General features: G+C 41.5%; 1 protein-coding gene across 1 annotated transcript; it reads right to left on the reverse strand.

The window, feature by feature from the left end:
* Positions 1-10,701: 10,701 nt before the first annotated feature.
* LOC142102216 (E3 ubiquitin-protein ligase TRIM39-like) lies at positions 10,702-13,285 on the reverse strand. Its single transcript, XM_075186933.1, has one exon. The coding sequence runs from the start codon at positions 13,254-13,256 to the stop codon at positions 11,682-11,684; it is 1,575 nt and encodes a 524-aa protein (XP_075043034.1). The 5' UTR covers positions 13,257-13,285; the 3' UTR covers positions 10,702-11,681.
* Positions 13,286-13,670: the final 385 nt, after the last annotated feature.

Below are 13,670 nucleotides of genomic sequence, written 5' to 3' on the forward strand. Positions count from 1 at the left end.
TGCAGTACCAATGGACTTATACTGCTGGATTGGTTTTGCAAATTTGGTTATAATTATTATATATTTTTTTTTTTTTAAATTTTTTATTTTTTTTTACTTTTTTATTATTTTAAAAAAACTTGGGAATAGTGGGGAAATAACTATGCCCTTAGAAGCACAGAGCACAGGGAACAGCACCACTGGACTGAACAGGACACGGCACAGGACCCAGCAGCACTACGGAACTCAGCAGGACAGAGCACAGGACACAGCACCACTGGACTGATACTGCAGAATGTGTGAACTTGGTAATATTGCAGTACCAATGGACTTATACTGCTGGATTGGTTTTGCAAATTTGGTTATAATTATTATATATTTTTTTTTTTTTTTTTAATTTTTTTTTTTTTTTTACTTTTTTTTTATTTTTTAAAAACTTGGGAATAATGGGGAAATAACTATGCCCTTAGAAGCACAGAGCACAGGACACAGCACCACTGGACTGAACAGGACACGGCACAGGACCCAGCAGCACTACGGAACTCAGCAGGACAGAGCACAGGACACAGCACCACTGGACTGATACTGCAGAATGTGTAAACTTTGTAATATTGCAGTACCACTGGACTTTTACTGCTGAATGTGTGAACTTGGTAATATTGCAGTACCAATGGGCTTATACTGCAGGATTGGTTGTGCAAATTTTGTGGTAATTAAAAAAAATTAAAGTAGTTTTTGGTATTTTTTAAAAAAACTTTTTTTTATTTTTTTAAACACAGGGGAATATTGGGGAAATAACTATGCCCTTAGAAGCACAGAGCACAGGACACAGCACCACTGGACTGAACAGGACACAGCACAGGACCCAGCAGCACCACTGACCTCAGAAGGACAGAGCACAGCACACAGCACCACTGGACTGATACTGCAGAACACAGCACAGCACAGCACAGCACAGCACAGCACAGCACAGCACAGAACTAAACAGCACAGAACTAAACAGCACAGAACTAAACAGCACAGAACTAAACAGCACAGAGGACCACCTAACACACCCTCCCTCTACCCTGATCAATGCCCGAGTGAAGATGGCGGCGACTAGCGGGGAATTTATAGGATCCGAGTATCGCGAGATCCGACAACGGGATTATGAGTCAGAGCCTCAGTTTCACTTTTGAATTTGGCGCCAATACCCGGATCTGTCTCGGATCCGACTCGGATCCGCAACGTTCGGGTGGGCTCGGATTTCATAAATCCGAGTGCGCTCATCCCTAGACTCAACCGCAAAGAGTATTATTTATGGGGCAGAAGCAATGAGGCAAAAGGTGGAGAAGGATGTTTTTATTTAGGGTTCAAGATGCGCACTTAGGGCCTTATTTAGAGTTGGATGCTTCAATTTATGCGGCATAAATATACGGATGTTAATTTCTGTACTGTGCATGAAAAAATACCAAAATACTTCAGTATATAGATTTATGCATATTTTAGTTATGCAGCCCCTTAAACCAGGAGAGGTGGAACCGGGACAGGCAATTGTAAGCTTTGTGCAGTAAGGGTGGGTTCCAGTAAGTGCAGAATGCCCAACGGAGATCGGAATTAATGAGGTTTTTACGCATAACTGGATGAGCATCTCTTATTTGATTGTCTACTTGCATATTGACCTCTCTAGTTAATAGTACAATACTCCCTAGCTTTGCAGCTATATTGTATTAAGACGGGATCTTTTGCTGGCAATGGGACTTATTTTAGTTTTGCCTGATTCATCCAAGGGTCACTGCCGGCGGGAAGGTTTGCCAGCTTCCTCTGGTGAACTCTTCTCCATGCAGGTCAGCTGAGAATCACTTCAATATAAATCCTGGCACAAATACAATGCAAAATAGGGTTCAGTGGAGCAGCAAAAGATTGCAGCACCAAAGCTTTGCACCCCTGAGAAATGGCCAGTTCCTCTGCAAAACTGGATTCAAGTGAAATTCTGCAGTGGTTTTGCTAATCTCTAGTTTAGTTACTGCCCCCTGTGCAGTGTTGCAGCAACAGGGGTCATGGTGGTGGACAAACATGAGGGGCAACAGACAGGAGATAAGGGGGCGGACAACAGGCTGGGGTAGACAGACAAGGAGCAAGCAACAGATAATGGGGTACGACAAGAGGCAGGAGGACAGAAAGGCGCAGAAAGGGCAGCGTAGGTGAAACCTCTATAGAAGATGTGGAAGAGAAGCGTAGTTGGTGTTATTAGGAGGGGGATGCTGTAGGGAGGAGGCTGTTTAGGTTTATAATTGGAGCCCAGGATACTATTTATCCTATGTCTTAGCCACAATCACTTGGAATGTAACTATTGTAATGTATTAGTACAAGCCTGGCTCCAGGTAAGACTTCAAACCCCAGCATGCTTTGCCAGAATATAGCCAGCCAATAACTGTCAGGGAATGCTCTGTGCCTAGTGCACAATACATATTATGTTTTTTGTCTTTTTTTTCCAACCAAGGGCTAGATTTACTAAGCCGCGGGTTTGAAAAAGTGGGGATGTTGCCTAAAGCAACCAATCAGATTCTAGCTGTCATTTTGTAGAAGGTACTAAATAAATGAAAGCTAGAATATGATTAGTTTCTATAGGCAATATTCCCCCTTTTTCAAACCCGCAGCTTAGTAAATCTAGCCCCAAGTGTTTTCAAGGTGAAACACCTGGATTCGCGTATGTAACAACATTCTAGCACTTTGATGACATGATTAGGGACCTTTGTTTTATTATTTGAGTATTTTCCATCCGTTTTTGCTAAGACTAAAAAAAATTTCTACCGTTATTAAAACCCCTTCCAGTCTCTTTGCACATGTATTTTGTCTTCCTCTTTTTACTTTCATGCATTGCACAGAACTTTACTTCCATGATTCAGTTTCAGCACTCAGTTGATCACTCCAGGGGAAGTAAAGGTAGCTTCCCTGTCTACAGACAACGTCCTCCTTGGGGTAAATGTATGAACATGCGGGTTCTTCAACACCCGCGTGTTCAGCGTGTTCGTCGATTAAATTTCAAGCGGCGCTGCATTGTAAAGGGAAGTTTCCCTTTACAATGCAGCGCCGCTTGAAATTTAATCGCCGAACACGCGGGTGTTGAAGAACCCGCATGTTCATACCTTTACCCCCTTGTCTCTGACTATACTGTTAATAAACGTGCCCTCTGCTCTTCTCTTCACCCCACCCGGGTAACAGCATCGGTTATAAGAAGGAAGCAACATATTTGGCATAATTAAGAGCTGCACAAATTAATTACAGAAGTAATTACAGAGAGAAGACTGGCTGAGCTTGTTCCATGATTATGGTTTATGTGATAACTTGGAACATTGAATGCCAAGAAAACCTGACACTGTTATAAAGAGATGAAAACATTTCCTGTTGGTGGAGCGGAATCATTAGTATAGATTCGGGCAGGATATGGCAGTGTAGCAAATGAAATATACTTAATATTATATTATTTACCCAGTATGCAGAGTATTGCATAGGAAACAATATTAGTTCCCTCCTTTGATTTATTAACGGTCATTTATACAGCCTTGTCAGTAGCCAGTCAGCCTATTGGTCTGTCTTTGCAGTGTGGGAGGAAGCCCATGCAAACAAGCAAACTAAAACGTACAAAAACAGTAACAAGATCCTCTGCTCTCTGCTACCAGCCCACAAGATAGACCTTGTGGAAGGATGGAGCTCCTATGCCATCCTGTCATATTGCTGGGGCCCTGACTGGGTTTGCCTTGCCACCGTCCCCTTTCTTTATCCCAATTGCGCCCCTCAAAATGCAGTAGAAGGAGCTTGCTGCTGCCACCACTAGGCTCCTTTCACCGACACCTAGGACCATTTCCTTCTGGGTAACTTTCGCTGCTAGTGTACCCTCTTGATGGTACACCTGGGATGCTACCTCTGACCTCTAGCCTTCAGATCAGGGTTGCTGTGGAAAGTTCCCCTTGGCCTATCACACTGGCCAGAGCTGCAGGTAGTGGGCAGAGTGTTTGTACTGGATGCTAGGCCACAACCTCAGAACAGTCGGATAACGGTATAGATTGGTCTAATCTGTAGGTCAAAGGAATTACAGCATGTAAGTAGGCATCAAAGCAGGATCTTGAAGCAATGATGTTTCATTAGCTCAAGTAGTCCTGACAAGGACAGTTATTCGCTAGTTTGAGGTACCAGCAATCTCCAGAAGCTCAGATAATATAATGTTTTACATGGTCAAACAGAGCTCCTTATATACTGATTCTGACACACATGTTAGCAGGGGGTAACCCAGCTCCCTGATTCTAGATGGCTCCACAAAGTCTGAGATATTATATCCGATGTTTATCCTCAGGATGTAATATGCTCTAGACTTGACGCAATCTTAAACATTAACAAAATTTACGTCAATCTGTGATTTCCCAAATTACTTGCTGTTTACATTATTCATGTAGTTCGTCTATCTTTTTTAACAAGCCAGGATAACAGGTAACAACCTCCTGCTGTGTATTCAGGCTAAAAAAGTGTTGGTCACTCACAGATGAAAAAGGTCTAATTAGTATGAGAACAGAGATTTGAAATAAGGCGCAGCTGGGAGGGTAATGAGATGAACGGGTTTTCTGACTATCACAACATAAATGGATTGTGTGGTGGCATGTTAAATCAAATATAGAATATAGCATATAAATGCAACAAAACGTCCAGTCACAATATAAAATAAATAAAAAGAATGAATAAATAAAATCCTAAAATGCAATCTTTTCAGGTCATCTGGATATAGTTCCAAACGGTCACTCAATAAATTCTCATCTGTTCCTCTCCGGATCCACCATATAATTCATAAATATGCGAAAGACAGGAAGAAACAAGGATGCCCTTATAGTGTAGTATTCCAATAAAAGTTTATACGTATGAGTAATGATCAAATGCACTTACATTTAGTAAGGGTAACAATTCCCATCAAGGTATCTTTCACATGCGATAAGGCTCCTGCCGGCACGCTACATTGCGATCATGTCTCCATATAAGCCCATTGTCTGGTATGTATAGAATGCGGAGTGCTGCCCGGCGAGATGTTCTCCAACTGGACGTTTTGTTGCATTTATATGCTATATTCTATATTTGATTTAACATGCCACCACACAATCCATTTATGTTGTGATATTCAGAAAACCCGTTCATCTCATTACCCTCCCAGCTGCGCCTTATTCCAAATCTCTGTTTTATTGTCTATAATTTTGGGAATTCTAGTGGGTATTCCCAAGAGAATCGGGCTGCATTCCCCACCCTTTCCCCCATCCTATAGGAGCGCAGGAAGGACACCTACTTTATGCTAATTAGCATGAGGCTTCTTTTAGAAAAGTTGCAAAAAACTAATTTCTTCCAACATGTCATATCACATTTCTAATACAAAAACAAAACACAAATATAAAAATCAAAACATTCGCAAAAAGATTAATTAGCGCACTGTGCCACTAATTTAAATACATTTATACAATAATTTATTTATAAGTTATCCAGCCACAGACCTCATTTAAAATACTCCTGTCAAATTATACTAAGAGCAGAAGTTCTAGCTGCATACATTTATCAATACACGTGTGAGCTCCTTCTGCTAGTTAGAAAATGATTGAGCAACTCGCCTATTTTGTTTAGCAGCACAGTTTTGGGAGGCAGCTATCTCTTGCTGCATTTGGGCCTCCTATGTCATGTGTTGCCTGTCTGCTGAGCTGGGGTAGGTTTCCCTCTTAATTGGAAGCATATAAAATTGATCAGGTAAATATCTGAACCAGTCAATGCACCAGTTATCTGTAAAGGATCAAATGTGCAAAATTGTCTATTAGCTATATGCAATGCTTACCCTCTATTTGTTTGTTTTAGAATATTATTACTTTCTTTGTAGTAAGTGTGATTAGTGGGGGTTAATTTAAGAAAGTGATCACATGGCTCTGTGACCCTATTTAACTAGCAGTCAAAGGGTGTGTAAGCCTGTTAGGCTGTGTTAGCTAGTGAAGATTTTTTACAAATTTAGATAATATAGTAAGAGTTACACAAGAGATGAACAAAAGGAGAATATTCTATCTGGAAACACTGCTACATGAGACATCATTCAGCAATCATCTGTGAGCACTGAAATCCTCCACCACCTGCACTGTCCGCTGCCTGCACACACCCTGCTGATCTGTTTCTCAACCTTAGTTCTTGCATCTGCTGTTTGATTATGACTTGTTGGTTTCGCTTATGCTGTTACTGTGTTCCCACTTTCAAAACACACTTGTTGCTCCACTTACCCAGATTCTCTAAGTGGTGCCCCTGCTCCACCTTGCACACTGTTCAAACACAGCTACTCAGTGCACCTTCCACTGTGGCTAATGTTTTATAATCTCTCTCCACTCCTGCCCTATGTCACTGTCTGGTCGAACTGTTTCTTACTCACTCATTCCTTATCTCTCCTTCCTTATACTCACTTGTCCTGTTCTCATTCCTTACCTCACTTGTAATCTGTCTCAGTCCTTACCTTCTGCCATACTCTCAATAGTGTTTCCCACGCAATCTTTCTGTTCTATTTTATGACTCTGCAAGGTCTCAATTACTACATCTCCTTATTCCTTATTACTCTCCATTCAGCACTTCCACCCATTCACCCTCATGGTTTCCAACATCACTTCTCCATACTACAGACCCAAGCTTATTCCCTCTATCCCCTGTCGCTCCCCCTCCACCACATATCACCCTGTCTCCCCCGAACATCCAATCCCGCCAACCTTATTCCCATCACTCCTCTTACTCACCTTCCCCTGTCCTGTGCACTCTGGAATGCAAGATCGGTGTGCAACAAACTCACTCCCATTCATGACCTCTTCCTCTCCCATTCCTTTGGTCTCCTGGCACTTACAGAAACGTGGATCTCCTCCTCTGATACAGCTTCCCCCACTGCACTCTCACATGGGTGGCTCTCCTTCTCCCACACTCCCCATCTTGGGGACCTCCAAGGAGGTGGTGTAGGTGTCCTACTGTCTCCTGGCTACACCTTCAGTGTTATTCCTCCTGAACCCTCCCTCTCCTTCTCCTCCTTTGAAGTTCACTCCATCCACCTCTTCTCCCTTCTCCACCTTCATGTTGCGTTCATCTATCGTCCCCCTGGCCCATTATCTCAATTTCAATTTTCAGATGCTGTTAGCTGGCCTGTCAGTGCAGCTGCGGTGCTAAGCTTAGTGTGGTCATGTGAAATGATCACATGACCACACTTGCTGCCCTGATAGAGCAGCTAACAGCATGGGATGTGCTGTTAGCTGCCTGTCAAGAAGACAAAAGTGTCAGAGAGAAGAGGAGCAGAAGACTTCAAGGTAAGTTCTATTTGTTAAATATTAGGGTGGAGGAGGAGGGAGATGACTTGGGGGGCAGGTAATTAACTGGAAACTGCTTGATGGTTGGGGGAAGGGGGTTCAGGAAGTAGCTAGGGAGGTTAATTAATTGACTGAGGGGGGTTAATGAAGAGACTGAGGAGGGGTTAATTAATTGACTGGGGGTGTGAGCAAATGAGTTTGGGGTTGATGAAATGGATGCTGGGGGTTGATAAAAATGGCTGGGGGGATGTTCTGGCTGGTGGGGGGCAGCTGATGAAATAGCTTGTGAGGGGGCATGATCTCTGTATTGTGTGGCGGTGACTAGAATGCTAAATACTAGAGTGTCAGGGCTTGTAGATGTTAATATATGATTGTAAATCATTTTCATATATTTTATTGTCTATATCTGTACTAGGGGGTTGTATTATATGGTTATAATGGAATGATGTGTTTGAATCATTCAGGGTTTGTTAAGATTTTGCACTATATTACAATTTTTGCACATTTTAAATACAGGATCCCAAGTTTCCAGAAGCCAGTCAAATGATAACAACACTCCAAGAACAAGCAGGTAGTCAACTCTGCAAGATCAGGTAAAAAATGAAGTGCAAACTAAAGTGTGTTTTATGTATTAATTAATATTTTACAATTTTGCGTGTGAGTACATGAATATATATATTACATACATACATTAGCACACACACAGTGGCTGGGTGGTGGCGGCAACTGGTGTAGTAGCGTAGGGCTGCTGTGAGCCTTAATCAAGCTCTCACCACCCCTCCCTTTAGAATATAAGCTCTCACAGGCAGGATTCTCTCTACCTATGGTCCCACGTCTGTCTCCTGTATCTCGTACGTCCTGTCATGTCTTTTGCTGCACTCTGTGTGAGTCCTCATAGCATTACTCACACTCATCTGTGCTGCTGACATGTATTACATCAGCTATTTGTTACTTGCTTCTGTATCTGGCGCCTTATAAATAAATAGTAATATATGTTACTCAACCATTGTACTCTCATTAATTGGCGTTAGGACCATCCTGATAACAAAAACACAATAAAAGGGATGGAAGACTCACATAGGTATCTGCAACTAAAACATCTTTAATTGCATTATGAACAAACTCTTCTCACAGATGCATGGTTAATTAGTGAGTATTAGATTGCCCTTTGATTGGTTATAAATTCTTCAGATAGGGAGCTGTCTCCCTGCCTCTTCTGATGAAATTGTGAGTCATGCAATGAAACGCGTTAGTACATTCTAATCGAGCCACTTGTCAGTATGGAGACTTTGTATGCTTGACTGACTTTAACTTGGGTCACATAGTCACACAATATCGGCCTTCGCCATTGCTGCAGCGAATCCCGGGATTATATGTACTGTAATCAGTCATTGGAAACATCAACCTTTCTGACAGGATGCAATTCACACTCGCCTGTTTGTGAGCTATTTAAAGAGATTGCTACCTCATTCATCCCTCCTCCATCCTCAGCTGACTGTAGACACTCTGTTACCTATATTAGAAAATGTTGATTCTAAAGAGAGTGGACAGATCTGAGTTCTTAATTATTATATGCTTATTCCGACCACTGATTCCAGATAGTTCTGGACACTTCAATACGTGTGTGCAATGTTTACACAGGGTTTGCCAAACCCAGTCCTCAGGGCTCCCTAACAGTGCAGGTTTTCCATATCTCCTTGCTGGAGCACAGGTGTATTCATTACTGACTGACACATTGTAGCAGATCCACAGGTGGTCCTAATTATGTCACATGTGATCCGGAAAACCTGCACTGTTGGGGAGCCCTGAGGACTGGGTTTTGGAAACCCTGGTTTACAGTGATTATCTCTATGCCAATATTTCTGTCTAGCCCCTCGTGTATTTTAGGTGCAGACTGAACATTTCATTAATATGTAAATATTATGTTTTTTGTATAAGTGAGTTCATCTGTTGTTAATCCTGTATTGCTGTTCGTAACCTGATAGTTAATGTTGACATTATATGAATTTTTAATACATTTTGTATCATTGGATTCCAATAGTATAATTAGCTGATATTACTCAATTATTCCAATCTTTGTTGTTGGCATGTAGATTACCCTTTTCTAAAGCGACAGCACCACCTAATTGGTGGATCCTTTATTCCTGGTACATTCCCTCAGAGCCGTAACTTAAAATTTTAGCGCCCGGGGCGAGAAAGAAAAATGCCGCCCCTCTAGCCCTGAATTTTAACCAAATTAACCTAAAATAATTATAAACTGCGCCCCCCTTCAGCGTTGCGCCCTGGGCGGTCGCCCCTATCGCACAGCCCTAGTTACGGCTCTGCATTCCCTCCTCTCTTTTCCTGCATTCAATGAAAAAATGACATTTCATCCCTTTGCAATGAAACATGTTTTGTCCAAGTGCAAATCTGCAGCCTTTAGCTGGATTTGCTCCTATGTCGAAATGAGGTCCTTAGTGCACAAGGAAGTGCAAAAAATGTATTTCCTTAAAAGTGGCACGTCCTATTTAACTTTCACTGTATCCACGATTATAACAAGAATGCAATTATTTATATTAATGTATGTAGATTCTGCTGAATATGCTGCATATAACAGCTAAGTGTTCATGGGAATGTGGTGCCAGAAAATCTAGGACAAAGCGAATGGAACATGAACTCGGATCTCTGGGTATTTTAAGATTTATAGCTGTAGAGAAAGTTTCTATTTCAAGGCAAAATATAGGTTGAATCTTGTAAATTGCGTCATTTAATTCTGATATGTATGCGATTGTTTTTCTTTTCTTTTTGTTGTTTGGTATGTTTGTATCTTGAAAAATTCCAATAAAGATACTGGATTTAAATAAAATATATATATAGGTTGAAATGAAAAGAGATGACATTGGGCCTGATTCACTAAGGAAAGAAAATTGAGTAAGTTTTCTTACTCAAGTGCTTTGGACAAAACCAGATGCAAGGGGTGCAAATTACTTTATTATTTTGAACTTAAGGAAAACATTGGCTGCTTTTTCATGTAGCACACACATACTTGATAGCTTATTTGTACACTGAAATTTAAAGTTGATCTAGGACATGCCCTACCACAAAAATAAATCTGCCATTACATTTTAAATTTACCTCCCCCTCCAATGCAACATGGTTTTGCCCAACTTGCTTACTTTTGCTCAACTTTCCTTAATGAAGGCTCATTATGTCTTTGGAGGTCAGTGCATCTGATTTCAACTGCATTTTACTGATGTTTGAAGCATATAGGTCATTGTAGGACCTGTATATAATGAGGTACCCTTGACGTTGGGATGCAGGCTTAAATGGTTTGATCAAAATATGAACCAATACCTTATATTTTCATTTTGCTATATACACATATATATGCAGTGTTAAAAACAAACGCCAACAACAATTGTCTTTATGCCTTTTTAATTATATATTGTGTATATAAAGGTGTGTCACAAGTTTACGCAGTTTCTCTCTAAATTTGACATTACAGGCTATTTTTGAAATCATTCTGCTATTTGCTTAATGCTGCAGACATTCTTGCTGTGTATTTAATATTGTCCCTCTACTGTGGGAAGAGAAATTACAATTTAGAAAGACACAAAGTCATGCCTTTATATTATAATGTTTTAAATAGATTGATATGATTTCACTAAAGAAAATGCTACCTCTCCATATAACATGCAAGCCAGCTGATTGTCTAACATAGTGATACGAATATCTAAGTCGGGAGGAATTTGACTTTGTGATATTACCTGCTTTCAGGCCTCAGTCCCATGCTGCTGTTGGAGGGAGGGCTAATCTTAGAATATTGAGGTGGTATCGATAGACAGCTAGCTTTGTATTATATTACATAACATATCATACAACATCTGTGTGATTAAACCATACATGTAACAGGATATATCCATCTTTGTGGACATATCCTGTGGACATAAATAAAACCCCTCTCTTTAATGAATTGTTAGATACACTTTCTCTGCAGATGTGTAGACATGGCCGCCCCCATCGCTGTCTGACTGTGCCAATGTCAGAGGGTTTATAATGTGTGAAGAATGAAGTTTTAAACATATTTTGTGACGAATACAGAGCGTGCTGCAGAATCAATGTTATATAAAGAAGCCCAGTAATAGGGTGAGCACTGGTTGCAGCCAATCACAGCTGTCAGTGACTCAGAGATGGGGAACGCCCACATAATGTATATTTATATATTTATAATGAATCAACAAGGGAAAAAATCCAGGCACACTGGTCACCTGGTTACACAGAGGGAGGGTCTCAGCTGTAGCTCCACCCACTGCTTCATTCTATTGGATAAGTGTTCAACCAATCAGCTTCCCCTCCCTGTGATGTCACCAGTCTCTGGGCAGATTTCTTACATCATGGTCATTTCTCCCAGCTTCTGACTCCCCCAGATATCTTTATAGAACCTACCCATACACCTAACGCAACATGAAGGGGCTCAGTGAAGGTGGCAGTAACGGTGTGTAAGTGTCTGATCGGGGCACACAGAGAATAAAAGTACAGCTGTCCAGCCTCATAATCCAGATATATCCCCAATCTATCACAGGGAATATTGTCAGGTAACAGGATAACTTCACCGTCATGTATCACTGTATACTCATTATTATACCTCCTCAAACCCCAGGACTTGTTATTATATCCAATATACGACTGATCTCCTCTCCTGTCTATACTGGGATAACACATCCCTACCCTCCAGCTCCCTGATTCACTGACATCCACTTCCCAGTAATGTCGCCCTGAGCAAAATGTCCTGGTGCTTATTACCTGATGCCACTGAAATCTCTCTGGTATTACTGGACGATTCTGGTTTAGTGACACGGATGCAGTTTTCCTGTCACCTGATATATGTATATTATTAGCAGCTGTGTTTACATCCAGTAATATGTCTGTAGGACTCTGCACATAGATCCCTGTATTTATACCTGTTATTATATCAGATAATGTGTCTAATGACCCCGAGATAAGACCCACATCCAGATCTCCTACACCATGGAGCCAGTTATCATGTCTCTCTCTGTCCTCAGTATCACACAAGTCACCTGTGTCTGGTTCCTGTAAGACAGTCACTGGATCAGACATATTACACAGCTCCTCAATGTGATGCATCTTCCTGGACAGCTCGTCCTTCTTTATTTCCAGCTGCTGGATCAGATCAGAGACTGAGAGTGTAACGCTCTCTTCCTGCCTGGAGATCTCACTCAGGACTCTCTTCTCTAGGTCTTCCAGCTGTCTCCTGATGTCTCTAAACAGGGCAGTGACTGTCTCTGTTACACCAGCTGCTTTTTCCTGATCTTCTCTCCTGCGCTCCTGCAGACTCAGAACTATTTTCTCTGTCTCCTCTCTCTTTGTGGTCAGTTTCTGCAGAACATTTCTCAGTTTCTCCTTCTTCTTCTCAGAGGCCTCATCCAGCATCTCCACCCGGTGTCCCCGATGCTCTCCGGCCAAACTGCAGGACACACAGATACAGGCAGCGTCCTCAGTGCAGTAATACTCCAGGATCTTCTTATGGACGGAGCATTTCCTGTTCCCCAGGGAAGTGGTGGGATCAGATAAGACGTGTTCCGCTGACTTGCTGTGTACTCTCAGGTGTTTATCACACAGAGAAGCCTCACAATGCAGACAGGATTTAGCAGCAGGTACAGGAGAATCTACACAGTACGTGCAGAAGCTCCCAGTCTCCTCCTGATCTGGCCGAGTAGACAGGAATCTCCCCACTATGTTACACAGAGTTATGCTCCTTATCAGTGCAGGACGTTTCTTGAACTCTGCTCTGCATTCAGGACAGGAATAAACTCCAGACCCCTCCTGTGTATCCAGCACACAATCAATACAGACCCGGCAGAAGTTGTGTCCACATCTCAGTGTTACAGGATCTGTATAAATGTTCAGGCAGATGGAACAGTCCAGCTCCTGTCTCAGATCAGCAGACGCCATCGCTGACAGCAGAAGAGAGAAATGAAAGTGAAAGTGTTTGACACTCAGACACCAGTGGGTGTGTTTCACATTTTCCACACAGGGCGGGGCTGAGCTTGTCACTCAGATTATATCTGTAGGTTCAGTTATACTAAGGGACACAGCTAATACATAAAGGGACATCATGCAGAAAAATGGGTTTATTTTGGAAACAGTTATGACAATTTAATAAACTGGTAATCTCATATTGGTTTTGCACATTTTACTGTAACTAGAGTTACTATCTTGTTACAATTTTGTCATTATAACTATATTGACATAAATAACAGTTTATTTAATTCCTGATTACATAGTAAACAGTCTTAAGTTTTTGTGGCAATGTAACCAGAGAACTTAACACCAGTATTCTATACTATGTCTTACTATCTACCATTC

This window comes from Mixophyes fleayi, chromosome 1 (genome assembly GCF_038048845.1).
Source record: "Mixophyes fleayi isolate aMixFle1 chromosome 1, aMixFle1.hap1, whole genome shotgun sequence".
Taxonomy (NCBI): Eukaryota; Metazoa; Chordata; class Amphibia; order Anura; family Limnodynastidae; genus Mixophyes; species Mixophyes fleayi.

Coding starts and splice junctions, on each gene's coding strand:
- LOC142102216 (XM_075186933.1), bottom strand. CDS start 13,256: ATGGCGTCTGCTGATCTGAGACAGGAGCTGGACTGTTCCATCTGCCTG.